Source organism: Peromyscus leucopus, chromosome 8a, assembly GCF_004664715.2.
Source record: "Peromyscus leucopus breed LL Stock chromosome 8a, UCI_PerLeu_2.1, whole genome shotgun sequence".
Taxonomy (NCBI): domain Eukaryota; kingdom Metazoa; phylum Chordata; class Mammalia; order Rodentia; family Cricetidae; genus Peromyscus; species Peromyscus leucopus.
In genome coordinates, this window is record NC_051085.1 from 14422010 (window position 1) to 14449798 (window position 27789).

Genomic DNA, 27789 nt, shown 5'->3' on the forward strand with positions numbered 1-27789 from the left:
TGATGAGTGCCAATCCATTAGGACCTGGGTGTAAGATGATTCCTGTCTTTGGTTGTGTACTCAGGGTACAATTTCAGGACTCTTTGGGACTGACCAACTCGCCTGGGAAGGGGATTAATCAGCGGCAGAACTTCACCGTTATGGATAGTGCCCTGCTCCCTGGCCCCATCAGCGACCCCATTAGGTTTCCAGGTGTATGAAATGAAGAATGAATAGTGGACTTCATGGTTAATCTCTCTTTTTGCTTCCCTTCTTTGCAGCTCATTTACAACAGCTTTGCGCAGTTCTTAGTCAAGGAGAAGGGGTATGATAAGGAGTCGCTCACTCCGACACCAGAGGACTGGGATTTCTGGTAAGTCCCCCAGCCCCTTTTGCTACATCCCCTGTGTGTGGCCCTTAATGGTTGCTGGTAAAATCTTCGTGCTTACCCTTCTGTGAAGGTGAAAGGTGAAATGGAGTCAAAGGACAAAATAACTTCTGTGCTAAAAGTCTTGTGTTTAATGAGTTAAAGTCTTTTGTACTTTAAATGTGTCTAGACTTTATTTAATATGAAAATAAGCTTTCAGCTTGTGGCTACTTGTAGGATATTAATATGTAGTCAGTCAGTCACAGGAGGCTGAGAAGTTATTAAGAACTAAAATTTATATCTATATGAAAAAGTTTGTTTTGTTATTCAGAACCATGAAAGAGGAGTCATCATGTTTAAGTGACTGAATTGGGGCATTTGAATAAATATTCCTTCCTCATTCTTTTGTTCATCCCTTCCTGATTTATGATTCTTAACTTCATACAGGATGTTCTTTGTCTTTCGACCTCTAAACAAAAAAAAGAAGCAAAAAAAAGCTTCATCAACTTAAATTGTTCAGCTTAGACAGGTGTGGTAGCCTATGCATGCAGGTGTGAATGTAGTTCCAGCTACCTAAGGCCTGAGGGAGGAGGAGGCCAGTCAGGGTTAGCGGGGCAGCATGGAAGTCCTGGTCTCTTAGGTGAATTAGGACTGGGAAGATGGCTCAGTCAGTATACTGCAAGTGGGAGGACCTGGGTTTAGTCCTCCTGAGCCCACAGAAGCAAAAGGAGCCGGGTGCCTCCCAAGGCTCAGGGATCAGTGCAAAAGGAGGATGGAAAGATTCTAAGAGGTAAAGGAACCTTTCAGGACACAACAGAGTGGCCGCACATACCAACTCACAGAGGATGCGACAGCATGCACAAATCCTGGGTGAGCTCACGCCCAACCAAATCCAAGTATGGAGCAGGGCGATGGGCACCACATCCCACCTTAGCTGAGGCACTGTTAACAATTGATGGCTACTGAGAAGAAGGTCAGTTTTCTTCAAGGATGGGACATTGAGAGGCTACCCAGGTACCAGCAGAAGGCTCTCTACCCAGCCAAATACATGGACTCCGGACAACAACAGCAGCAGCAAGACAACATAGACAGGAAGTTGGGAGCAGATAATAGAGAGGATGGGGGAAGACTTGAAGCCCTTGGAATTCGGAGTGTGATCAAAGCACATGGCACATATACAAAATTCTCAAGAGAAAGGGGTGTGGAAGGAAGGCAGAACAGATCTGAACGCATCTGAGTGCAGTGGCGTCTCTGTAACCCCAGCATTAGGGAGGCAGAGACAGGGACCCGGGGCCTTGCCATCCAGTCCGCCCAGCCAACTGGGGAGCTCCAGCTTCAGTGAGAGAGACTGTTGAAAAGTAAGGTGGGGAGATGGAAGGATGCCTCGTGTCGACTTCTGGCTGCCCCTACACACAGGAACACTCATGTGAACACACATGAAAACATGTATACAAACAGACACACAAATTCAGAAAATAACCACCTGGTGTGTAATTAATGATCATAAAATAATTTATAATACATAAAATGCAGAATGAGCATGAATTGAGCATCCCTCTGAGATTTGTCTTTTGATATATCCTTTCTGTCCTGGGAAGTAACAGAAAGCTCTTGCCATGTGAAGTGATTGTTTCTAGGCGTTTTACTGTGAGTTGTGGATGCAAGTCAATAGTGCCCAGTTGCCCTTTCATTTCATTTAGCCTTGCTGCTTGTCAGCCATTGTGCTGTTTAGCTATTATTGTTCATAACGGCGAATCTATACATTTTATCCAGGTCCTACAAGGTTTTATAATAAAGAACCTAGAACTCAGTGTTTGACCTTCTTTTGCTGGTTTTCAATAATATACCTTACCCAGAGGGTAAGTTTTTATAAGTAGAACTATACGGAGGTTTGTTCAAAATAACGTAGAAAATGCCCTGGCAAAGAGGTTAGCTTGAGCATTGTAAGTGAGTGTGGATGTATATATTCCTGTGCATCTTTCTGTCTGTATGTGTTTTAAGTTTGTGTGTGTGTGTGTGTGTGTGTGTGTGTGTGTGTGTGTGTGCGTGCATGCATGTGTGAAGGTCTGGGGTCAACTTTCAGGAGTCTGTTCTCTCTTCCACCATGGATCTGGGCATTGAACTCAGATTGTCAGCTTTTACCCACCATGTCCCCGCCCACATGTATTAGATAATGGAAAACATTTGTATATTTTAACAAGGTACAGGATAATCTTCATTTAATATATTTTCTTTTGAGTGGTGTCTTTTTTGGCAAAAGCCTAAAGACTTTATGAGATGAACATACCACCCTGTGCCTCCTGGCACTTTTCCTTATGTATCTGTTTTTAAGAGATACTCAATTTTATAGTTCCTGAATGTTCTCTCTCATTGATAAACATGTTCTTCGTATAGGTGTGGAGGAAATCTCTTTTAACATTGTAACATTTAATAGTGCAGATTTTTGTCTCTGAGGTTCACTAAATGCATGAGCTGGTTGATAATCAGACTTTTCCATTTTAGTTGCAAGGGTTTGGCATTGGATCTGGAAGATGGCACCTTCGTCAAACTTGCAGCCGATGGCACTGTGCTCAGGTAATCCGAGGTCATTGTGGTCAGAGTCTTACTCCTTCCAGGGTACTTTATGACTAGTGTATTGTCCTTAAGCTACAAGATAAGGTTATTATTTTGGTCAATCAGATGGAGGGTAGTAGCTCTGAATTACTTTTCACTTCTTAGAAATATTTGCAGCAAATACAATAGAAATGACATGCCTTGTGACATTGCCTACCCTTTTTTCTTTCTTTTTTTTTTTTTTAAAGATCGTGGATATTTTACTGTTCCTCTTTTATTAGGTACTTAGAATAGCATCAGAGATCCTTTGATAAAGAAGATGCAGATGGCTACTGGGTAGGGGTTGATGGTCTGGGTATACCCCGTCAGGCCATGTTCTGTGTATACCCCGTCAGGCCATGTTCTGTGTATACCCATTCAGGCCATGGTCTGTGTATACCCCATCAGGCCATGGTCTGTGTATACCCCGTCAGGCCATGGTCTGGGTATACCCCGTCAGGCTATGATCTGTGTATACCCCGTCAGGCTGTGGTCTGGGTATACCCCATCAGGCCATGGTCTGTGTATACCCCATCAGGCCATGTTCTGTGTATACCCCGTCAGGCCATGGTCTGTGTATACCCCATCAGGCCATGTTCTGTGTATACCCCGTCAGGCTATGGTCTGTGTATACCCATTCAGGCCATGGTCTGGGTATACCCATTCAGGCCATGGTCTGGGTATACCCATTCAGGCCATGGTCTGGGTATACCCCGCCAGGCCATACTTGTTTCCCTTATGCATGCTCCTTGTGGACCTCATCAGCCCCACGCCCTGGTTTCCTTTCCGTTCCACCTTTCTGAGTGCATGCAGGCCTCACAGGGGTTGATCAGGGTATGGAAAACAGTCAGTAGCTGCTGTCACTACTGAGTCTCTGGACAAGCACCGTGGAGTGAAGATCTATTTCCCACCTCGTGCTAACAGTGTAGACACTCCAGCATGGCCGTGCAGATGTGCTGTTACTATTTATACCCAGTTGGTCAGAGACAAAGAAGACTCACTATAGGACCCCTGTGAATACTCCCTCTCTTGATACTTCTGATACATCACTTGCTCTGTAATCAGGGTACTTTCATATTTCTCCCAGATTCTCCCCTAAGGTACTTCTAAAAGGAGTAGGTATGGCCTTATCTCTTATTATTTTTGTAATTTATTTGCCTGTTTTTTTCAGGCAACTAGGGAGTGTGTTTATCTGTATGCAGTATGTAAATACTACATCCGTTGCCTTTAAGTCTGTGGTAAGCTTAGTAGTGTTCTTGGCAGTCTTCACTCATTCTCTAGTTGTTAACATCTGTCTGTCTGTCTGTCTGCTTGTCTGTCTGAATTTGTCTCTGTCTCTCTGAATTCAATTTCTGAAAAACCTGAAGTTTCTCTTGCACGCTTTCTCTCCTTGATGGCTTCTTTCATCCCACACAGTGGAGTCTGGTCTGCTCATGTGTTTCCCTAGGATCCCTCCATCTTGACATAGCATTCTGAAGGGTCAGCCTCTAAAGAAAAGAACTCCACGTGTGTTCTTTGTTCTTCCTTCATTTCTTCATTTTCCCATCAAAATGAAATACACTGTGTGTTAACATAATGAGCTATTTAAAATATCACCTATCCACTTACCTGCACGGTGAGAGTCCCATAACAAGGCTCTAATGGAGAAAAGCAGATTTCTAGCTATTTCTTCATCCTGTCTGGCACATTTCTGTGTGCTTCTAGTGTGTTTTTTGATCCAGTGTATGTGGCCTTGTGTGGTAGGTTGTCCATTCTTGTCCCCACAGGCCCTTGGTGCCAGGTGCCCACGGCTCCTGGGGACCTGATGTGGTTCTAACCTGCTCTTCCTCACCACTACCTACGTCACCTCCCCACTGTCTACATGGTTGTCCCCTCACTGTTCCAGTTGACTGTATTTTGCTCTTGCTTTGTGTGTGCCATTGAGGATAGAATCCAGGGCCCACACACATGCTAGGCGAGTTCCCTGCCACCAATCCACATCCCAATGCTTTCCTTAAGTTTTCCAGGATGGCTTTGAACTTGTGGCCCTCTGGATCTGGCATTCCAAGCATGTACCACAACACCAGCTTTGCCTTATCTTTTGATGACTCCACAGCTTCTCTAGGCAAGGGCAGCTCCTCGTCACTTGCGAGTGGATGGACTAAAAGGGGAAGAGCCACAGCTGTGGTGGAGACCCCAGAGCATCCAGACGATGATCTTTGAACTCAACTACTCTTACTTGTGTTACTTAGGCAAGTCTTTTCTATCTCAAGTGCCTAGTATCTTGGTGCTGTACTATAACCATAAAGTGCTTCTAGAATCCCAGACCAGATGAGATCAACCCAGTGAACACCAAATATGCAAAAGGAAAGACAGTGGTTGGCATGATGGCCCACGGGCAGCACTCGGGTGGCTGAGGCAGGAGGATCACAAGTTTGAGGCCAGCCTGGGCTATGGAAGGATGGGGATCGGGATTCTCAGTGTTATCAAAGAGGCAATCGAGGAGCTACCAGTGAGCACCGCAGTCCTCCCCAACAGGGCCAGCCACGGCACCAGGATGATGACTCCGGAGGCGCTGGCGGAGGCCTATGGCAAGAAGAACTGGAGGCACTGTGCGACAGACAAGCACTGTGCTGCGTCAAACGTCGACATTCCCTGCTGCTCAGGTAGGACACAAAGAACAGCCTCTGTCCCTCTGGCCAAGCAAGGTGTCCAGAGGAATGGCCTTGGCTTGATAGCATCAATAGTGTTTTTTAAGTGTGTCTGGTTTGGTCTGGCATGGGCTCAGGGTGGGCTTCCCATGTTTTCCCTGCTGTACAGAGGTTCCATTGAAGCTCCTTTTACCTGGGTTTGTTCTGGAGGGAAAAGATTACCCTGAAGACCATACATCTCTTAGCTGGGCTGGGTTCTTTGTGTGGCAGCTACATGCACCATCCTCAATTTCTGTCTTCCAGGTCTTATTTCCACTGTCTGCCACTCCTGTTTCCTAGACCCTGCTTCCTCACTGACAGCCCTGTCTCCTGCCTCTGGTTTTTATTTTAAAATGATTCCACACATTCTTCTCAAGTCTACAGAGAGCTTTGCTAAAGCAAAATGTGAAGCAGTATTCCAGAAATTATTTACTGACATAGGTATTAATAAGTCTTAGGCCTCCTGAAGGCCTCTCCACTGTCTCATTAAACCGAATCAGGAAAAGCCAGGTTTAATGGGTAAAGTGCTCCCAGGTGATTCCCCACATCCCACCCCCACCTGCCAGCCACAGAGAGGAGACTGGGACAAGACTGGAAGAACCACCTGTCTGTTTTGGGGATGCCCCTTATACACCCTGTGGGGGTGGTCTTGAGCCTCTCTGGGGAAGGAGCTGTGTTTGGCAGGCTTTGAAGGGGTGGGTTTGGGGAAAGAAATGGAGATGGGAGTTGAGGTGGGTCTTCCCTCAGACTGCTTCCAAACAGGTATGCCTGGATTGATTTGGTGTGGGTAAGATCTTTTTTTAATGGACAGGAAGTCCTCATTAAAATCATGCTGTTTCTCTGTTCTCTCTGTCTTAACCCTGTGTTCCTTCTACCACACTGTAGTGTTAAATTGCACCTGTTTCCTTTCAGACACGTGATAACCTGAAAATAGTTAACATTTATTTGTTACTACTGTGCTGCCCTGTTATATTTGCCTTCTTTGGGGATGTTTTGTTTAAATCTTTCTGGTGAGTTGAAAGTATTAGAAGATATGAGTGTTTTTGTCAAAATAAGTGTGTAAAAAAAGACAGTACCTTAGAGTTCAGTATAGGATGCTTTTGTGCATCTCAGTCGAAAGCTTTCTTCCCAAGTAATGATAATGAACTGCTGTCTCGGACTGGGATTATTGCTCACGGTAGAGTGTGCCTAGTATGTGTCAAGTTATACATTCAATTCCCAGTGACAAAAAACCCTGTTAAGTAAGTTCTTCCCTTTTCCAAGGAAAGCTAGACACATAGCTAAGTGTTTCACTTTCACTTGGAAATTCATTCAAAATCTGGAATATTTTTTAAGATAAAATAGTCCCTAGCTATGAGAAAGAGCTGGTACCGTTAGGACAGGTTTGTATTTTCACTGCGTTCCCACCAGAGGGCACTGTTTCTTTGAAGTGACAGCTCCTGTAAGCATCTTGGTGGTGATTTTGGAGTTGGTCTCATCTTACCTGGTTCATGGAGCAGAGCTGCCATCCAGAGTGCAGAGCCTGGGATGTCGACTGTGATACACAGTGAAGGCCTGTCTCTTCTAAGAAATAAAGCATTTAAGTGCACACAGAGGAGGATGTCAGATCTGGAGCTGGAGTTACAGGTGTTTGGTTGAAACCACCATGAGTGCTGGGATCTAAGCTCCGGTCTACTGGATGAACACTGCTTGTTCCTAACCACTGAGCCTTCTTTCAACCCACAAATATAATTGTATAAGTGTAGAGAAGGATGAAGGGGAAAAGGTCCAATGGTTCCATAACGCAATTAGACTATGCTTACATTAAAATACAATTAGAGCATATGGTTGGTAAAGTTAAATATTATATAAATATGGAACAGTGAGCTCCAGATATCCCTGAGATTTCTGGGGAGAACGGAGGTTGAGGTGCCCACTTCACTTGCTTGTTAGTTGAGTTGACCACCTGGGCCGCGTGACTCCAGGGCCTTGGGTGAAAGCACGTGACTCTGTCCTGTCTTTTGTGTGATGCTGCTCGGCAGCACAGCTGGAGTCAGATGTGACGCGGACCAGCAGAAGTGTGGCCCGGGACATGGAAATCCAAAGGTGACAGGTGTCCCAAGGAAGGGCTTGGATTTAATTTACCCCAAGACCAGACAAAATAAACCTTAGTCCTTTTCTCCCAAGAGACCCTGGAATGTACTTGCCCGTACTCTTGAGATTTTCTGACTCAGGCCACCTTCACTCACATGACATGACTTTTATTCTTGTCATTACTCTGGCTGTTCTCAAGTTTTCCTGTTTGTCTAAAAGGACATAAAAATTGAATACAGTATTCTCTATGCATTCATCAGCACAAGTGTTAGGGCAACTTCTAGGAACATTTCATGGCACTCTAATGTCAAATTATTTAACTGTTTTGAAATGTAACATTAAGACATATTGTGGCTTCTTCATATTGCATTTTATAGTGATATTATATTGTCTTGGGGTTATATATTATTTTGCAACTGGAATAAGTTTTAATAAAATGCTTGACTTACAGATGTCCTGTTCCAGCTTTCTTTTAGTGTAGAACATCAACATTCCTCAACAGATAAGGACGGGGACTGGAGAGATGGCTCAGCAGTTAAGAGCACTTATTCTGGCCGAGGACCTGATTCAGGTCACATGCCAGGTTACAACGGTCTCTAACTCCAGTTCCAGGGGCTCTGACACCCTGTTCTGGCCTCCACAGACACCAGGCACCCATGTAGTGCATATACACATGCAGATTAAACACTCAGGCACACTCAATAAAAAGAAAAAAATAAATTAAATAAACCTTTAAAATATGAAAAAAGGATAACCTGTAGTAATGCTAATTTGAATTGAAATGGGTTTTTCACTGGAATTACTACGGACAGTTCTCTCCATATCCGGCCAACAGTACCAGTGTGTGCTGCATTGTTCAAGGACAGGTGAACACAAGTAAAACGTCCCCAAAATAAAAAATGGAAAAGGATAGGGAAGACCTAACTTCAGTCCCCAGAACTCACATTTAAAAACCCTGCATGGTGCCACCTACACTCATAATCCCAGTGCTTGGAGGTGGAAACACGTGGAATCCTGGTGTCCTCTGGCCAGTCAGCCTGGCCTACGTGACAAGTTCCAGGCCAGTGACTGACCCTGTCTTACAAACACGTGGTGGCTGGTGCCTGAGGAATGACACCGGCTGTCGTCTGGCCTCCACTCCAGACACGCAGCACACACTCACACATCTTGCCCCACCCCCAGCACACAGGGTAGCCTGTAGTGGAGGCTTTTCAGACAAGGTTTTTCTCTTTTCCGCAAGCAGGAAGCATTGATTTTTTTTTTTCTGTTTGTTTGTTTTAGGCAAGTGTTACTTCTATGATAACTACTTTGACCTGCCAGGGCTCTTCTGTGTGCCAAGGTGGTGGACTCTTTAACAAAGGTGAGCGGGCACTCGGTTTTAAAACACTGCAGTTGGTCCTAAGTGTAAGAGCGTAATTTCACTTGGTTTACTTTCGGTGGTTTCAGGGTGACTAGGGAAGCAAACAAGGTGAATTTGGTCAAAAATGGTTTTGGAAAACTAAATAACAGTACCCTTTAAAAAAATGTTTGGTTAGGCAAAAGTCACCCTCTTACCCAGTAGGGGGTGTGAAAGTCTAGAGAAAGGGAACAGAAGACAGGCTCTGGACAAATATTTTCTTGCTTTCATTAGCAGATCAAGAAAAAAAAAAGTACAGATAATTAAGAAAAATTCCCTGTGTTTATGTATTCTAAATATCAAGCCAGGAAAACGAAGCAGTTTTTTTTAATTAATCATTTGCTTTGTGACTGTTCAGATGAAATAAATCTCTAGTTTGACAAGTTATACTTAAACTTAAGACCTATGACTATAACTCAGTTTGTGTGTCAGCATTACTTTTCTTTTTGCAGCGATTGTATTTGAAAACCGCAATTCAGTGCATAAGTGACTTATTATTGAAATGACAATTACCGTCATGCATTCATGAAAGTTTCCATTGAGCAGGAGAGGTTTTTGGTTTGGTTTGGGTGCTGGGAATTTTACCCGGGGGTAGATCCCCAGCATTGCGCTTTTTATCAGCACAAAGTGGAGTCTGTCTCTTAACTGACAACAATGAGGGGGGGAAGTATCAAGTCTTCTCCTCCCCTCCAGACCTGGAGATCAGATCCAGATCCTTCCACTTCCAGGCAAGGGCTGTACTGCTGAACTTTACCCCAGTTCATCAGCCTGTAGTATCTTGTAGTGTGCGTAATTATATATAAATACCTGATAATCTTTTTTGTATAGAAAGTAGACACTGTTGATGTTTCTATGAAGCAAAAGGCTGTAGAGTTGCGTAGTTGAGTGCAAATTGTTTTACCAGCTTGGAAAGTTCTCCATGAAATGATTGACATTTCAGACTTAGCACCTTCCTCCTGCTCCTGCAGTGAGTTACTGCTCAGCATGTGAAGTGCAGGACAGTGAATTCTGAACTACCCTGCTTCGGGCCCTGCTGCTACCATCATGCATGAAGTAGCACATTCAGCCAGTTCAGAAGCTAGAGCACTTGGTACATTTCTTGTATGTTTAAGGATTCTATACCTTAGGCTGTATGAGTGGACATTTTTACCTTCTTTGGGCTACACGAACTGCATTAATACTTAGTGATGTTTATTTATTTATGTGTTGACTTGTAGCAGTGATGTTTGAGAAACATTTCTGCATTGATCTGTCATGTTCTCTGAAACCCGAACTCCTACCTTAGAGTGAGTAGACGTAATTATTTGCTGTAGCTTACCACTCTGCTTAGGAACAGAATGACGGCATTTGTTACATTTGGAAATTTCTTTTTTTAGCAGAACAGAGGTCAAAAAACATTTGATTTTTGGAAGGATGTAGTTGCTGGTATACAACACAATTTTAAAATGTCAGCCTTTAAGGGTGAGTAACATGAGGAGGGGCTTTCCTGGTAGAGGTTTGTTACACGCCCGCCCCGTGTCTGCTGAGTTGATAGACACTCCCTCTCTTGCTCTGCTCCCCACTTGGGATTTGCTCTGATAAAAATGTTTACAGTTAGTTCTGGTACCTGTATTCATGCTGCTTTATGGTTGTAGCTGTCCGGAGTCTCAGCCGGTCTGTTCCTCTGCCTTCACATGCTCCCAGTGCAGCTCTCCTGGGCTGGAGGATGCTCCCTCAAATGAAGGTCCCAGTCCTTGTGTCGCGGCTTAGGAACGGGAGCTGGTGACAGCTGTAACCCTCGGTGCAGTAGTGCCAGAGAGACCAAGCACCCGCTGGTAGAATTTCCATTCTCTTGGTTTAAGGAACAGGAGTGGCTGACCCAGATTGGGGCCAGAGTTACTGCCAACCCCAAGCTAGGGCTTTTTGGTCTCCTCTGCAGGTTTACAGAGTCTTACTCCAAGTGTCAATAGCCTTTATGTTACCCTGACTGAGTCAGACTGACTTGATTAACAAGTGGGCTGATGGATTCAGCAGGATTTTAAGTTTTGAAATATGTTGCCTTTTGATTGACACCCCAAGATTACATGCCTTCCTTTCAGTAAATCAAGCTATCAAAATAATTCTAAATATTATGACTAAAATGTGCTAAGTCCATAAATAATAATTGCAGGATATTTGTTCCAATTTGATATTTCTCTGACACCTTCTTCTCTCCCGCCAAGACAAAACAGTGTTTTAAAGTGATGTTGGTATATGTTTATTTCCCTGTGTCTACTGATCAGCCTTGGTCCTGGCTCAGAGTGGCTTTTTTTTTTTTTTTTTTTTTTTTACTTCATAGTACATGGTGTGTGCCGTGCCCATCCTGACAAAGGGACAAACCCATGACAACTGTGAAGTCACCCTCTGCTTCATTATTTTCTCATTAGCTTTATCCAAGGAAAAGCGTGGTTTGTTGCTTTGAAGTAAACTCAGCGTAGAAAGAAGATCTATTCATGACATTTTATTGCTTTATAATAACAAGTAGATTGAGTACTCCGTGCTTGAATAAGTGAGGTACAGCTCAACAGTTTTAAACAGTAATATAAAAATACAGTACAGAGCATAAATAAATAATGTCTTTTCATTTCTAGACTGATTTTGAAACCTTCAATGTTAATTATGCTTTCACTGGAATGGAAAGCATCCCATGCTAATGTTCTGTAAGGCCCTAAAATCATTTTACAGAGATGCAGCCGAATTAAATCAGAGTGATCACACTGTGTGGCAGACAGCAGACTAGGTCAGACATCTGTTTCCAAGTCGCACCAGGTATGTGGACTTTCCACAATTGCAGAAAAGCTCGAAAAACTTGTGGCAAAGCACCATGTAGTTCAAATTCATGTTAATATGTTAGTTTGGTTTCTTATGCAAGCTTCAAAAAGTGTGCATGCACCTGTGCATTTGGATTTATCTTGATGAAAGGGGCTATATGAGCCTTAGAGTAATGCACCATCAGAAATATCCTAGGGTATACAGTGTCATTTAAATTTGAATATTCAAGTATTCAAATAATATAAAATTATGTGATACTTCCTGCATGTTTCTTAGAAGTTCTCATATTAATTATTAAAAACAGACTTAAAAAATGCTGCATTTCTGAAATGAAATTTATGGTGAGTTGGAACCTTATTTCTGTTTTTGTGAGGTTTTTGTTTTTTTTTTTTAACTTATGGTAAAAATTATGTAAAAGGGGAATTCACAGAAACCCACATGGGCTTTGGGGTTGCTGAGTGCTCAGGAGAGTCCTCACATAGTCACCATTGCTGCTCACTTTTCCAGGAGGAAACTCGGTCTCGGAGTGCATTTTTTAGAAAATTTCAATTGTTCACATTACTTTTAGCCTACCTCCATATGCATCTCCAGGGTGGACGTAATGGCGCTGGGGGGAAAGCCTTTCCAAGCAGAGGATTTATATGAGCTTGGTATTAAGTGCTCACATGGGAGCCACTAGGAATCCTGAGAAGGAGGAGTGGACGTATTCAGAGGAGTAGAGGCCATTTGACTCTGCATTGGGTAGCTGGAGCCACACCTGGTCGTTTTCTGTGAGCTCCATGACTGCGCTCCCTGAAGCCTGATCTAGGTAGCCTTTGCTGTACTCATCATATGTGTACATTGTGGGGGTGCCGTTCTTATACAGGCCTACCCACACGTGCGTCCCCTTCACGTGCACGTGATAGGAGAAGTAGTATACCCCGGGGATCTTACAGGTAAAGATTCCAGTCCTTGGGTCATAATGCTGCTGCCTGTTATACAAGATCTCATCAAATGGGATGGGGGCACCCACTGCTGGGTAAGCTTTGGAGAGGATGACAGTAAAAGCAGACACAGGCATCCCTGTTACTCCATGGTTAGCACTGACCAGCGGCGTCCCAGGGAGCCTGGGCCTTTGGCCTGCCTTTGTGAAACCATCGGGCATGACTCCTTGGCCGGGGGGGCCGGGGGGCCCCGGGGGACCCGGGAGACCAGGCTCTCCACTGTGTCCTCTTGGTCCAGGAGGGCCGGGAGGACCAGTGGGTCCACTGAGGCCTTTAGTTGCTATGCCAGCTGGGCCAGGAGGACCTGGGTTTCCAGGGACCCCCTTAGATCCAGGGAATCCTGGGGTACCTGGTGGCCCAATGGGACCTCTGCCACCTGGAATTCCAGGTTCACCTCTGGGACCTGCCTCACCATTGTGTCCAGGCAGTCCCTTAGCTCCTGCAGGGCCAACAGGACCTTGGAGACCAGGGGGTCCTCTCACTCCAGGATCACCTTTGGGGCCTGGTAACCCTGGGTTACCCTTAGCACCATTGAGACCTGGCTCCCCAGGGTACCCTGTTTTTCCATCTAACCCAGGGGGACCCCTTGCTCCTCTAGCCCCAGGTGGCCCTACAGGCCCAACTGGACCTGCCTCTCCTTTAGCACCTGGGATACCATGGTTCCCTGGGATTCCTTTAGGTCCTTGGGGTCCCATATTCCCAGGGGGTCCAGTCAGACCTGCCTCCCCAGGATGACCCGCTGGCCCTTGTTCACCTTTGGCACCTGGGGCCCCAGGAAGACCAGCAGGTCCCCTTTGTCCCCTCAAACCTGGCAAGCCTGGTTTTCCAAAGCCAGGAGCTCCTGGTGGCCCAGCTATTCCTGGAGCTCCTGGGTGGCCTTTTTCTCCTGGGATGCCCGGCTGACCTGGGGCTCCAGTGGTTCCTGGCTTCCCAACGCCTTCTCGTCCTTGTTTCCCAGGAGGCCCTTGGGGACCCGGTGGACCTGACGGTCCCCTTTCCCCTGGGAAGCCCCGGTCACCTTTGGTTCCCGGCTGCCCTGGAAAACCATTCTCTCCTCTTCTTCCCACCCCAGGAGGGCCAGGGGGTCCTGTGGGACCCTGAGGGCCTGGAAGACCCCTCTCACCTGGACGGCCAGGAGCACCGTATCCTGTTTCCCCTTTCTGTCCGTTTGCACCAGGGGCTCCTGGTGTCCCCTTTTCTCCAGGAAAGCCCCTGGGTCCTGGGGCCCCTGTAAGTCCCTGCTGTCCAGGTTTTCCCGACACAGAGATCCCAGCTGGGCCAGGGATTCCAGGTGGTCCTGGAGGGCCCCGAGGTCCTGGTAAGCCAGCTGGTCCAATGTCTCCTTTGTGTCCATATGGTCCTCTCTCCCCTGGTTTGCCTGGCAGGCCTGGCAGGCCTGGCTTCCCAGTGGTTGATATTCCTGGTGGTCCTGGCAACCCTGGCTCTCCTTGGAGCCCAGGGCTTCCATAGCCTGGCTTTCCTGGAGGTCCTGAGGGACCTGGGTGTCCTCGGGGTCCAGGTGGGCCTGGTGGACCAGGAATGCCTTGCTCTCCTCTTACTGGGATTCCTGTAAGACACAGCAACATACCACTCAACATCAGCATCATTAAATGCAACCAGAGGGCAGAGTGCGGTAATCCTGCATCCTAGAAAAATCTTCCACACAACCATCTTCAATGGGGTTGGAGGTGGCTTCACAAAGCCACAGCTACCTTGCCTCTTTCATCCTAATGAGGCAATGTAAATAAACTGGATTGAGGAATCCCTCTAAGGTAAACATAGCATGGAGGTGGGTTGATGGCGTTTGTCATAGGAAGATCATCTAGTTAGGAAGGTAAGGAAAGAAAAGGAAGAACTAAGCAGTCTAGACTCACTCAGGTTATTCTCTGAGGGAGGCAGGAGAGGCTTAGACCTGATCAGCGTGTCCTACGGAACAGCTTAGATCTAGACTCTTTGTCAAACTCAGTATATACTTGGGCTTTTGTTCTCCTTTACTGACCTAAAATTGAAGCAAAGCATGGCAGGACTAGACAAAATGCATTGATAAGGCACATAGAATAGTTTCAAAGTGATGATCAAAATATAGTAAATGTAGTGGCTTAATCTCATAACGCTGTGGATTCATTTAACCAGAACATTTTCCTGGTGTGCTAAATTCATCTTCAGTAGCCCCTTACTCAGTGCCTATGACAGACCCAGAGACGGTGGTGGAGCACGGAATGTGACCTGCCTCGGGGATAAAGTGTGATGATTACTGTAAGAAGCCCACGGAGTGGTGGGATCTAGCCTGCAGTGTAGACACTACCATATGCCATGAAGACAATGCTTGTTTGTGCCTATTGCCAGTAGTTATTGTAAATGTCACACAAAGTGTTTTCTTTTCTCAGAGAAATTAAATGTAACTAGTAAAGACGACAATAAAATGGCAGGTGATTTTTTTTTAAAATATTTACTTGTATAATTTTTATGTGAGTTATTTTATATAAGTTCCCAGAAACCTTTAGAGTTTTGTACTGTTGAAAAGCAGTTCATAGTAGTAGTGCTGATTTAGCAGATGTGACAGTAGATTGGTCAAAACTGTAAAAATGATGTTTAACTGTGATCTACTTATTTATCGTGTGTGTGTGTGTGTGTGTGTGTGTGTGTGTGTGTGTGTGTGTGTGTGTGTTCCTAGATCTCAAAACCAGAACTTTCGTGCTAGATGAGTGCTCTACCACTGAGTTAAACTCCTAATCATATATCTATCACTTTTAACCTAACTTTTAATATGGTAAACTCTTAAGACTTTAATGGTTTGAAAAGTCAAAATGGAGACTAGGGGATATTTATTAACAATTATAAATGATCTTTGATAACATTTTAAAGAATATCATTCCCTTTAGCCGTAAGTTATTAGTATGCAAGTACATTAATTTTTTAAAAAATCTCTCCTGTTAGATCTTTGGCCTTAAAGAGCAGTCAACCAACAGTAGTTACTAACATTCTCAAAGATGACTCCTGAAAGTAACTTTGGTGTATGTCCATGATAGTGTGTATACACTTTCACACACAAAAGAAAACTGATAAGTAAATAAGGGATTTGTAATGGCTTGGAGTAAAATAGCATAGTTTTCAAATGCAGAATTTACCTCGGCATCCAATTATCAGGTTCATCTTTATACAAAAAAAAAAAAAATTGTCATGGATCATGGAAATATGTTGTACTGTTAAAACAAAGGGGGCAAACTCATCTTACTGGAAAGGATAGCACCAGACACCATTGGAAACTTGACCTCCAGTGACAGGGTGATGATCTCTGTAGCCTGGACTGTTGCTGTTAGGATCCTAACCTCTCAGTGCAAGAAAGAGTCTGGCTTCTGTAGTATTGGGGGGATAGCCATCAAAAGTCAGATTAGGGAGCACCATCCCTCAGGACCAGCAGCTACCTTCTGAGAAGGTTCTAAGAGTCCGCAGGCTGCACTGTGGGTGGTGTAGTCTCCCTACTACACACCTGACTGAGCTTCAGCTCTTCTCTCCGTCAGCCTGTGCCGAGCAGATTTGCCCAGAGACTACATCACCCTCTGGGTTAGGTGTGTGTGTTTGTTAGAGGGCGCTGATGCCTGGCAGTGGGTGGGATTTCTGTTCATTATCGGAAAGAGACCAAGGTGGTTTAATAGTTAAAATAGAGCTTCTCTGCTTTGTATCTGTTAAGATATTTCCATTGTTCTGTAGGAACAATAGGATGAAGAGCAGTATGTTTAGGTGGGAAGACAGGGGGACATGTTTAACCTTCTAACAATGGTGTTTGTTTTTAATCCAGTACTTTTTGTACTGAACAGTCTGAATTTGGTCAAAGTGCCATACCCGTTTCTGCCTGCTGACATTTCAAACTACACTCACTGCTTTAAGTGGAGTAACTTTGTCTTCTATTCCTTCCTCCTAGCTTTTATCTTTTCCTCAATTTATATATGTTATCAGACAGTCAAGTGTATCTCTCATACTTTTTGAATATTAAGCTGCCTTTCATGAAATGCTTAATTCTTTTAAAAAGACATTCTTTTTTTTTTTTTTTTTTGGTTTTTTGAGACAGGATTTTTCTGTGTAGCTTTTGCTTTCTGAACTCACTTGGTAGCCCAGGCTGCCTCGAGCTCACAGAGATCACCTGGCTCTGCTTCCCGAGTGCTGGGATTAAAGGCGTGCGCCACCACTGCCCGGCTATAAAAAGACATTCTTAAACATTTGATTTTTTTCAAAATGTTTCTAAAACTGTACCATTTAAAGATTACAACACATGCCTTTGCTCTATGGTGGGCAAAATATATGAATAAAGTGAAAAATACTGTGGAAAATGAAATTTGGAAACAGTTTGTATTATCAGTAGTCATCGGGTCTCAATCTGTTAGATAGAATTAGCAAAGATATGACCTGATTGTTGCCCTTCTTGGACGATGTCATGTTATTTCACATGTACTGTCTCAGGTTCCTTCATAGTAACAAAGCCAGTAGGTGAGGTTAGATTCCAGAGGAAAGATCAAATGTCTCAGGCTATCCCAGTAGAGAAGCAGAAGAGAAAGCAGTGTGTGGATGTATAATAGCCAGACGTACACACTCGGCAGACGTAGACACATTTACACTTCACAGCAGCCCTTGGCACTCTGAGCTCACACAGCCAGCACTTAGCACTTAGTTATGTCTGGACATCCAGATGTCCAGTTAGTAAGTTAGTATGAGAATTGTTACTTTCTTTGCCAGTTAGGTTTATTGAGGGCTGTCTCCTTTTATTTGATGCCAGTTTTCTTTAATATCTGCAGGTTTGGGTTTTTTAAGTAAACGTTTAAGTAATTAGATACATAAAATTCCTAGTCTATGAAATTGTTTTTAGTTTAAACTAACTTAATTTTATTGAATTCATATTTCTAGATTCTGGGTAATTAGTTAATTGTATGAAGCCATCATTTGAAAGGGGGACAAAGCTGGCTCCATACATAGCCTTTGATATTTCTCAGGTGTGACTTTCTCTTCTGCCAACTCTGCAGGAATATTGTCTTTCTATAAAGACTTGTCTCTTCCACACATCAGTTTGTTGTAGTAACTTGAGCCGACCAAAAATTTAAAATAGAAGAACAGACTGTAAAGTATTTTGTTAAGGAGCTCATCATTAATATTTGAAAACACTAGCCCTCTGGTTAGAAGAGCAGAATGTGCAGCTGAGTTTACCTTTACTCTTTATGGAGTATGGGATGAAGAACTGTGCCTTGTGGTTGGCAAGTGGGCCCTTTATGCCTGTGGGAGTTTGGTATCGCTCGGCATAAAACACTCCATGGACTGAGGTCAAGGATGTTAGCAGCAGAAAGGCTATTTGTGGCAGCATATTTTCAGACAGATTCTGCAAAACAGAAGAGAGTGATTATACATAGCCCCATACCTGACATGTTTTATTTTTGTGATGTTCTGCAGATTGATTTGTTATATAGTTATGTCTTTTTTATGACTGACCTTTTACATTTTGAATATATTGCATAAAATAACAGGAAAGTTTTTGTTAAATGAATATACATGTCTTGCTAGTTTTCAAATGCAAATAGATGCTGCATTCAAATAATACTCTAAAAATAAAATGACCCCCACCAAATAATCTCATTACTAGATGACTGTATTAAATGATCCAGAATCTTTGACATAACTAACCTGAAATAGCTAAAACTTTCAAGATACATTGAAATTCACATTAAGGCAAATTTGTACAGTCCTTTTTATTAGCATATCTTAAGTAGATAATTACAAACGAACCTGTCTGGGTGCCTTTTGGTAGAAAGCCACCTTTTAAAATCATGCACACATAGACACAAAGATGTCTATAATTGACTGAAGTATGTTTCCAAGCCACCTGACAGGGACGTCTCCCAGTGATCCTTGGTCTAGACTTACCTGGTGCTAGGAGTTTCTGGAGATGTATGGGCAGCTTTCCTGGTTCCTCTGCCCGGTGAGCAGTGGATGATATCCTCGCACAGCTGCCCTGGGGTATTTATACTGTTTTTTTTTTTTCCCACTTATTGAATGAGGTTACCCTGAGCTTAAGCTCCACCCCTCAGGGGTGGTAAGCACTAATTATGGAGGAGAGTGCTATTGGGCAGGCATACAAAGTCAGGCTGGGTCCTCTTCTCCTTGTTTGTTTGTTTGTTTTATTGAAAAATAAACTTTTTGTCTTCAATATATATTAATAGCTTTAACTGTGCACCATTTTTTTTCTGTATTTCACTTTAGGAGTTCTGACCCCAGTGTTGATTCATGATGGAATGATGATTTGCCCTTTTTATTTTTAAAAAGTACATTCTTGTGTTATTTGATTGAAAATATTTGGTAGGAAAATTATGAGAGTTATTTTAGGGAGAATATGGATTTAAGTCATCATGGTAATCTTTCAGTTATTAGAAAAAAAAAAGGTTTTATAAAAGTAGCTGACCCAAATTTTTGCTCATTTGAGGGCCTTAAACTAAAAGGGAAATGGTGAAAATGTAAGTAGACTGTTTTGCATTTCAGGATTTTAGGGCAAGCTTTTAGAGGCTAATACAGGGAAACGATAGCATTAAATATTTCAGATATTTTCTTCTTAAATATTATTAAATTTTGAGACAAGTGCAAGATATCTTGGACTTATGGTAATTAGCTGTTCAATTTCCCTGGAGAGTTTAAATTCTTTATTCATAACTACACAAACGTCAATAAGTGTCTTTAGATTTTCCTCCTTAAATTTTCCTTCTCCCTTATAGTTGAAAGGCCGTTAATTTGATAATCCTACAATATGTTTATTTACATGAAATTGCTCTATTCATTTTGAAGGAAAAAGATCGTCCGACTCAGCTTTTTAAAAATAAGGTTGGCTAATGATGCAGTTTCCTAGGGATCTTGAAGCAGCCAGATTAGTAACCTTTTTCTCCCAGAGAAGTAAACATTATCTCCATCAGTTCTGGCCCTTGGTTTTCTCTTTCACAACCTTAGAGAACTTAGCATCAGTTTTCAGGAATTCTGAGAAATAGCAAGGAGTTGAGACCAACAGCATCCCCTTTAATGTCATCATTTGGGTTCGGAGCCAGATCAGCTGTGCGGGTGAGCAGGCTTGGAGCAGATTCGGTGCACAGCATGAATCCATCGTTTGCTGCATCTAGCTAGAATCAGGGCAGTGTACGCTGAGGATTGATCGGTGAGTAGAGTATTGACTGGTGAGTAGATAGAATAAGTTTGCCCCTTTCCTCTGACAGGGCTTTTCCTGTGTGTGTTTGAGCAAAACCTTGTACAGTTGTTGAAGGACAAATGCAGAATTTATTCTTCCTCTTCCTTCTTAATTTTAAATGTTTTGCTCACTGCCACATTTAACAATCAAAGTCATTGTGGTACTGGAAAGATGGCTCAGCAGCTAAGAGCTCTGGCTGCTCTTCCAGAAGACCTGGGTTTGGTTCAGACCCATGAGCTCACAACCCTGTTACTCAGTTCCTATTGATCACTTCTGACTTCTACTGCATGCATGTGTGATGCCATACAAAAAAAAAAAAATAAATTAAAAACTGCATTATCGTAATTTTATTTTCTTTTTCAGTATATATCTTTTTTTTTTTGCTTTTGTTTTTTTTTATAGAACCCTAGCTAGCCTGATCCTTATGCGTAGCCCAGGTACCTCTCAACTCACAACAATCCCTCTGACTCAGCCTCACAAGCACTGGAAATATACTGGGAATACAGAAGTGTAACACCATACCTGGTTTTTAATATGGCTTTTTTTTTTTTTTAAATCAGTCTAGATTATCAGGAGAACCAGAGAGTTGATATTCTTGTGTGTATTTTATCATTTAGAAATCATATAAAAAATAGCTTTTGCAGTAATATGAACTATGCTGCATCTGAGAAACCACAAAAGGTAAATGAGAAATCAAGCTACCTCCTCTGCACATGCTCAGTGGAGACTGTTCTGAATTAGGAAGTAACATGCTGAAACCCAGTGCTAGGAGGAAGACTGTGGAAACACATCTTCGGTATGGTCACCTCCACATCTGTGCTCAGGCTTGAGACCCATGCTCTGTCTGGTCAGTAAGTGTGTGTGTGTATATTTCCATGCTCAACTGAATCTGTGTTTCAGTAATGTGTGTGTATGGTCACATCCACACCTGTGCTCAGCTTGAGACCCATGCTCTGTCTGGTCAGTAAGTGTGTGTATGGTCACATCCACACCTGTGCTCAGGCTTGAGACCCATGCTCTGTCTGGTCAGTAAGTGTGTGTGTATGGTCACATCCACACCTGTGCTCAGGCTTGAGACCCATGCTCTGTCTGGTGTGGGGGGGGGGGTCTATGTGTCAGGCTTGAGACCCATGCTCTGTCTGGTTAGGTATCACTCCTGTGAACGCTCAGCAGAGTTGTCCTCAGCTATAGACTCAGATATCTGGCCTTATGCAGTGTGTCCAGCTGTGGGAATGCCTCATCTTTTCAGATCTTCTTCCTCAGCATTTCTACCCATCTGGTTTTTCACCAACACAACGAAACCTTTGTCCCAAGAGATTTCTAATCTCCTACTGCCTCTGTAGAGTCAGAACCTGTTTCAAGTTTAGAGAAAAAGGAAAATGGGGTTTGTGCTGGGTGTTTGTGTGCCTTCTTTGGCGGGGGTGTGTGACTCTATGTGACTGTCTCAGCCTGTGTTCCCCAGCTTTGAGAAGTGCGCTGTTTTACGGGCAGACTGGACAGCCGGCCCTTTTGGCAAACCCTGCGCTTATTTCAGCCCATGGCCTCGGCCTACCGTTTGCTTTGTTAGTCACTGACGAAGCACTGCCCTGGCCAAAACAGATTGTAGAATCGGAGTATTTGCTGGCCACACCCACACCTACTTGTGGGTATGAAACTATTTTTATTCTGGGTGTTTCCTTGTAGCTGTTCAGACTGACTGCTGTGTGGCTTTATGAAGGAAACCCTATTTTACTTGAAACAGAAGGCCCTGCCCTCTCAGCCCAGTGAGCCCCGAGGTTTCCATATCAAATATGAATTGCTGTTTTTGTACATGTAGCAGTTAGCTGCCATTATGTACCTTGGGCCATTCATTCATTCACCAGCCATTTCTTGAGTGCCCCTTAAATGTTAAACACTGGGTAAACACCACGTGAACGATGCACATTCCTATCCTTGGGGTGTTTCCACAGTGGTTCTCAGCTTCTCCCCACTGCTGCGGTCCTTCGGGCTATGACACAGATTGCTTAATGTTTGGAGTTGATTTAGGTGGCTAGAAGCCCTCAAGTAGCTGTGATAGACTCTGAGATGGAACGTGTGGTCTGTCTGATCGTGTTTTCAGAATCTTTCTCACGTTAGCTCCCTAATTTTTTGTGATTTGTGCTCATACTTTTAGCTTTATTATAGAAAAATTTGATCTTATCTGTAAACAGGGAATGGCCCATCACCTAGTCTTAACTCACGATCACTCAGTCTCCTCCCACCCATCCCTACCCCTCCAGATTTTGAAACAAATCATATGTATGGTGCTAATCCATCTATTCATATCTTAATAGATTTCAAAAGAAAAAAATTATTTAAAAAAAAATCTCATATCTAAAAAATAATTATTTCTCAATAATGTCAGACACTGTAGTGGCAGTTCATGTTTTCCCACTTACCTCAGGTACAGTACATACATGTAGAGACATATGTATAAATATGTGTGTGTGTGTATATATATATAGCTATGTGTGTATTATAGCCGTGTATAAACACATACTCTCGTGTAATTTTTAGTGGTTGGTTTATTTGTTCCAATAGTGTTCCTAAGGGGCCATTGACTAATAGGTTGCTTATCCCCATCTTCTTTCCCACTTGCAGTTTGTAGAAAAGCTGAGTCATCAGGCCTGTGCACCTACCTACACTCTGCCTCTGCTAGTGGACGTTAGATCTAGAGTGCTGATGTGATGCAGTTTTGAGATAAACGCATTCACGTACAAACAAACTCTTCTTTGTCAAGAACACTTTGCTACTTTAGAAAGAGCAGTATGGTGTCTCTGTCGGGGGCCCTCAGTTGCTGCTGGTTGTCTCTCGTGTTATTAGACATGGATGATTAACCTGGTCCATTATTTTTATTATAGGTTGCAAAATGCTGGTATGTATGTAACTTTTATAATTTCCTCTTTTATTTCATCAGCCAAAATATATCTGAGAGCAAAAAAAAAATGTCTTGACCAACTGTTTGGTTATCCTGGGGTACAGTTTATAAAGAGAGAAACAAGAAAAAAGGGAATTGCATTCACCAGTGTGAAGAGTAGTGTGCTTTCTTAATCTCGAGGGCCTGGCCAGTGTCTGTGTGTGAATGTTTAAGCATCACCGTGAACTCACGGATTTAAATGCATTGCCATGCAATCCTTGGCAGTTTTGTTACTGCTCAGCATTTTCCCTGTCTTTGGACAGAGAGGACAGAGAGGACATCCTCAGACAGGCTCCTGGGGCCCGGTGACTTCATCCCCGTTGTCTTTAATAGTATTTTTTCCCCTTCCAACGTTCTGTGCTTTCCTTGACCCAGATCTGTAATAAGATAGGTCTTATAAAGTCTTGTATCTAGTGGGAAATCGAAATTAGGAATTGAAGTTTGGGTACAGCTGCCTGGGTTCTTTGGATGCCCCATGTTCCTAGAATGGCCATTATTTTCTTATTTCCAGCTTATTTGGTGAAAAAAAGCTATGAGATTCATCATACATGTACTATCAGCTTGATTCATCATACATGTACTATCAGCTTAATACAACATACTGTAACTTCATACTTATATATGCAGTTCAGCTTCAGGACCATTAGATGTTTCTTAATGAACTCAGACTCCTTAATCCCACTCTCAATATCCTCGCTCTCCTGCAGTAATAACAGTGATTTGTTTAGCATATTTTATAATACTGATAATTTTCTCATAATAGAAGGCCAGCATTCACACTGTGATACTGAAAACAGTTAAACTGCTAAGCTGATTAATTCTGCAGTCCTTTTTACTGTTTCCAGATCTGTGAGGTCAGCTCACGGTGTTAGAAATTCTCTTGAAGTGTTCATTTAGAGGGAGCAGTGCTGTCCACCCGTTCACTGTTAGGCTTGTTCTGATTTAGCACTGTTGTAAGTTGCTTTGAACGTTCCTACAATCTCTACATTCCTTGTGGATCGCTGCTCAGACCCAGTGTGAGGGCAGCAGTTATGTACTGGCTGATTGCCACCGTCTAAACATTGCCAACCGGCACCATTTTCTAACTATCAAAGTAATGACCACCGGTTCACAGACCACTTGACTGTTTTCCAGGAGCCGGAATGAGCCAGCTCAGGCACGTACTGCTGACTTCCCGATTCAGATATGTAAAACAAAGACTTACAGACATTCTAGCCTCTGGGGCCGATCTAACCACCTACTGCCTCCCTTGTAGGTAGCCATGCGTACACACTTGTGTGCACTCCCATGTGCACATGCAGAGGCAAGAAGTGCACGTCAGGTGTCTCCTGCGACTCCATCTTGTTTTTTGAGTCAAGGTCTTTCACTGAGTCTGCAGCTAGCTCCCAGGCAGTGATGAGGCCTTAGTGACCTACCTGTCTCTATTCAACACACACACAGACGTGTGCTGGAATTGTAGACCTATCTCTCCCCACTTGGCTTTTTGTGAGGGTACTGGGGAATCCCAACTCAGATCCTCGTACTTGACAGGCAGATACTTTATCAAATGGACCATCTCTCCAGGCCCTTTAGAAAGCTAACTTATCTCTTATAATAATTTATTCCTGTTTCTTCTCTTTTTCCTAGATCAAGGTCATTGCACCTTCCACTTTATTTCCTTTTTATGTAACTGTTCATCATGAAAACCATATACATACAGAGATGATTTGATCTTGGCTCCTTTCTTTACAGTTTCATAGTACTCCACTATATGGATGTACAAGTGTGTCTTCCACCATTGTCCAGCTTATCTCTTGCCTTCTGTATTTTTCTTGTTAAAACAAATACTTCTACAGTGAGCAACTTTGCGTATGTATATTTTTTTGTCTTGATATTGACACTCTTAAAATTTGGATTCATGGGTCAGAAGGTAAACACAGACGTAATCTCAGGTATCATCCATTTCCCCTCTGTCAACACTGGATCATTTTGCATATTCCCTCAAGTATTATTTCTGCTTAAGGCTTAACAAACAGAATGTGTTTGTAATTTTATTCATGGCTGTTTAGGTTTTGACCCACCTTAGAGGTAAAAATGACAGTTTGATCTCCTTGTAATTTTTTTTTTCTTTTTCGAGACAGGGTTTCTCTGTGTAGCTCTGCGCCTGTCCTGGAACTCACTCTGTAGCCCAGGCTGGCCTCAAACTCACAGAGATCCGCCTGGCTCTGCCTCCCGAGTGCTAGGATCAAAGGCATGCGCCACCACCACCTGGTTCTCCTTGTATTTTCATGCATCTTACAGGTAGAGCATCTTTGCATATCATTAAGATGCTCACACCCAACAGCCCTATCTCTGGCTGTCTCCGGTGCACTTTCCCAGTGTTTAGGGATGCGAACCCTAGGACTTTGATAAGAACTTCCATGTATTTCTCCCCTCTGTGATCCATTTTTAGGGTTTGCTTAGGAAGTTCCCTTGATGTACAGAGCTTTTTTTTAATGTGGGTAGCATTTTGATTCTCTTATAAACTATAAGCTGTGAAGCTCGTGGGGAGCAAAGGTCATGGGGATCGGGTGTTCCATTCCTTAGATGGAGACCAGCTTCCCTGTCCCTCTGGTATGGGTTTAGTTTCTGACCGCGGCACTGCCGGTGACCGGGCCCACGGAGGGAAAGGGCTAGTGACTCAGCTTGTGCCTCTTCTCCTTTCTCCTCGGACACCGTCGTCCTGCACCTCTCTGACTTCATCTTTTCTCAGTGGGAATGGTCAGTGAACCCAGAAGTTCATTTAGGGCCCTCTAGGACCCACAACTCCCACTGCCACCGTGCCGTGCCTCATTCCTCTTTTAAAAAAATGTGAAGGGACATTTGTTGGTGCTGTGACAGAGTCAAAGCTGGGAATGACGTTTGTGTAAACAGTCTAATGTGGGTTTGTGGTCTGATAGCTACTGAGGGCTTGGAAAGAGACGCTCATGCATAAAAACAGGTGTTTATGAAAATCCTGCAGCGTCAGGTCAGGTCAAAAGACACTGAGAGTCATTTAAGAAGTTTAGACAAAGGCTTTATGTTTTATTTTATTTTCTGTTACACTCAAATTGCTGTGTTATTTATGGCAAGCTTATGGTTTTGTGCCTGGCACTTAATGACATCACTTTCTTTCCATAGTAACTTGATTGAGTTAAAAAATAGGAGCCCCCTGGTCCCTCACCTCAGCTCCTCAGGCTTCCTGGTGGCTTCACAGCCACGCAAACTCTCATGCAGTGTCTGCCAGCTTCTGAGGAGAAATACGTTAGAAATGCAGTGTTACGGAGGTCATAGGGTGGCGCTTAAAATGTGCCCCTGTGTTTATCATGCTTCAGAACGACTGTAGTCAGGGCTGTAGTTCCTACAGGGAACAAAACACGTCACTTCCATAGGCTATGAAGTTATCTGTTTTTACCTGATACCTGTAGCTTTGCATAGCAACACAGACCAAGATTCTACCCTGGGGACTCAAATAGTTATTGAACTTACTAATGGGAACATAGCCATCTCAGAGATTTTTATGTCATCAATGCTGGGATTCTTGTCTATTTAGCTTTTAATCCAGCAACTTTGTTGCCTGGGTAACAGACCTCTGCTCCTGAATGTGGGTGGCTGTAGGTTCTAAACCTTTCCCAGGGGGTCTCATGTCAGATGTCCTGCATATTTATATTACAATTCGTAACAGTAGCAAAATTGCAGTTATGAAGTAGCAACAAAGATAATTTTATGGTTGGGGGTCAGCACAGCATGAGGAAGTGTGGTAAGGGGTTGCCGCTAGGGAGGTCGGGAACCACTGCTGGAGATGGAAACCTCCCCTGCAGCCTCCGGCCCAATAGTCACTCTCAGAGTCACCTGGCCGCCTTTCATCTGATTGCCCCACTGGAAAAATCCATGAACACCTGCTTGCTTTCCTTTACATTCTAAAGGTGATTCCTACTTAGAGAAAAGAGCAAACAAAATAAATTTATATGCCATAGAGATGAAATGTTTGTAAATAATAATGACTTTACCCTGATGACCTTGTTAGACATTCTGTCATTTATATCTGGCACCTTGAAAGTCAGACTAACTCAACACTTTTGATACCACAAAGACCAAGGAACAGTAAACAGTGTGTATGGCCTAATCTTGCCTTCTCTTAATTTTACTGGTAAAATACCTTGAAATGCAGAATGAGCTGTGGATAAATGGTAGGATCGGTTTTCTCAAATATTTGCCTGTTCTCTGACTTTCTGCTGGATTCCACTCGGCAGGCGGCTCAGCAGAGCCTCCTGACAGTCCCAGAGCTTGCACCCAGCCCAGCCTTTACAGGCTCTGCTCCAGCTTTGCCAGTGTGAACCCACCTTCCAGGCCAGGAAATGGTGTTTTCTCATCACACCGTATACTCTGATGAGTGTGACTCAACGCTGCTTGGCCATTACTCATTGGAGCACTGTCCTCCATGGGTACAGAGTTGAGGAACGGTGCTGGCAGGATGCTCCTGGTCAGGAACTGAGAGCTTTAGACCAGGTTTCAGTATTTACAGGGTGTAGCAGTTTCTCTACACTTGTAGGCATTCAAAGGCGGACTCATTTGCACAGTGCTGTTTTGTACTGTTCAACGATGTCAGACCTTAAAATAGTGGAATTATAAGTGTCAACAACTGCTTCCAAAAGCAGTTCTCACAGATAAGTAAATAAATAATAGCTGTCATGGTAGCTGTGTCCCTCAGTCTGTGCTCTGTTGGCTGCCAGGTTACAGTTTCCGAGTTTGATTTTCTGATGGTAGTTAATGATCAGCTCATCGTGATAGGTACTTA

The 27789-nt window shown here is 43.4% G+C and overlaps 2 protein-coding genes across 4 annotated transcripts in view; one reads left to right on the forward strand and one right to left on the reverse strand.

Moving 5' to 3' along the window:
- The first annotated feature begins 312 nt into the window (after positions 1 to 312).
- Positions 313 to 27789, forward strand: part of Nt5dc1 (5'-nucleotidase domain containing 1) — a 108893-nt gene continuing 81416 nt past the window's right edge. The window contains exons 1-4 of one of the 2 annotated variants that reach the window (XM_028874818.2): positions 313 to 352; positions 2849 to 2920; positions 5456 to 5583; positions 8962 to 9040. In XM_028874818.2, coding sequence (XP_028730651.1) covers positions 5506 to 5583; positions 8962 to 9040 — 157 coding nt within the window. In that variant the 5' untranslated portion in view covers positions 313 to 352; positions 2849 to 2920; positions 5456 to 5505. Of the gene's footprint in view, positions 353 to 2848; positions 2921 to 5455; positions 5584 to 8961; positions 9041 to 27789 lie in introns of those variants that run through there. The other variant, XM_037200415.1, reaches the window with a different exon arrangement.
- Col10a1 (collagen type X alpha 1 chain) lies at positions 11537 to 18831 on the reverse strand. Of its 2 annotated transcripts, XM_037200414.1 has the most exons (3): positions 18757 to 18831; positions 18046 to 18214; positions 11537 to 14416 (listed from the first exon to the last, which is right to left on the reverse strand). In XM_037200414.1, exons 2-3 carry the CDS (start codon positions 18197 to 18199, stop codon positions 12528 to 12530), a joined length of 2043 nt encoding a protein of 680 aa, XP_037056309.1. In that variant the 5' UTR covers positions 18200 to 18214; positions 18757 to 18831; the 3' UTR covers positions 11537 to 12527. The 2 variants fall into 2 exon arrangements, with proteins under 2 accessions (XP_037056309.1, XP_028730653.1); XM_028874820.2 differs by lacking the exon at positions 18757 to 18831 and having other exon boundaries at positions 11541 to 14416; positions 18046 to 18236.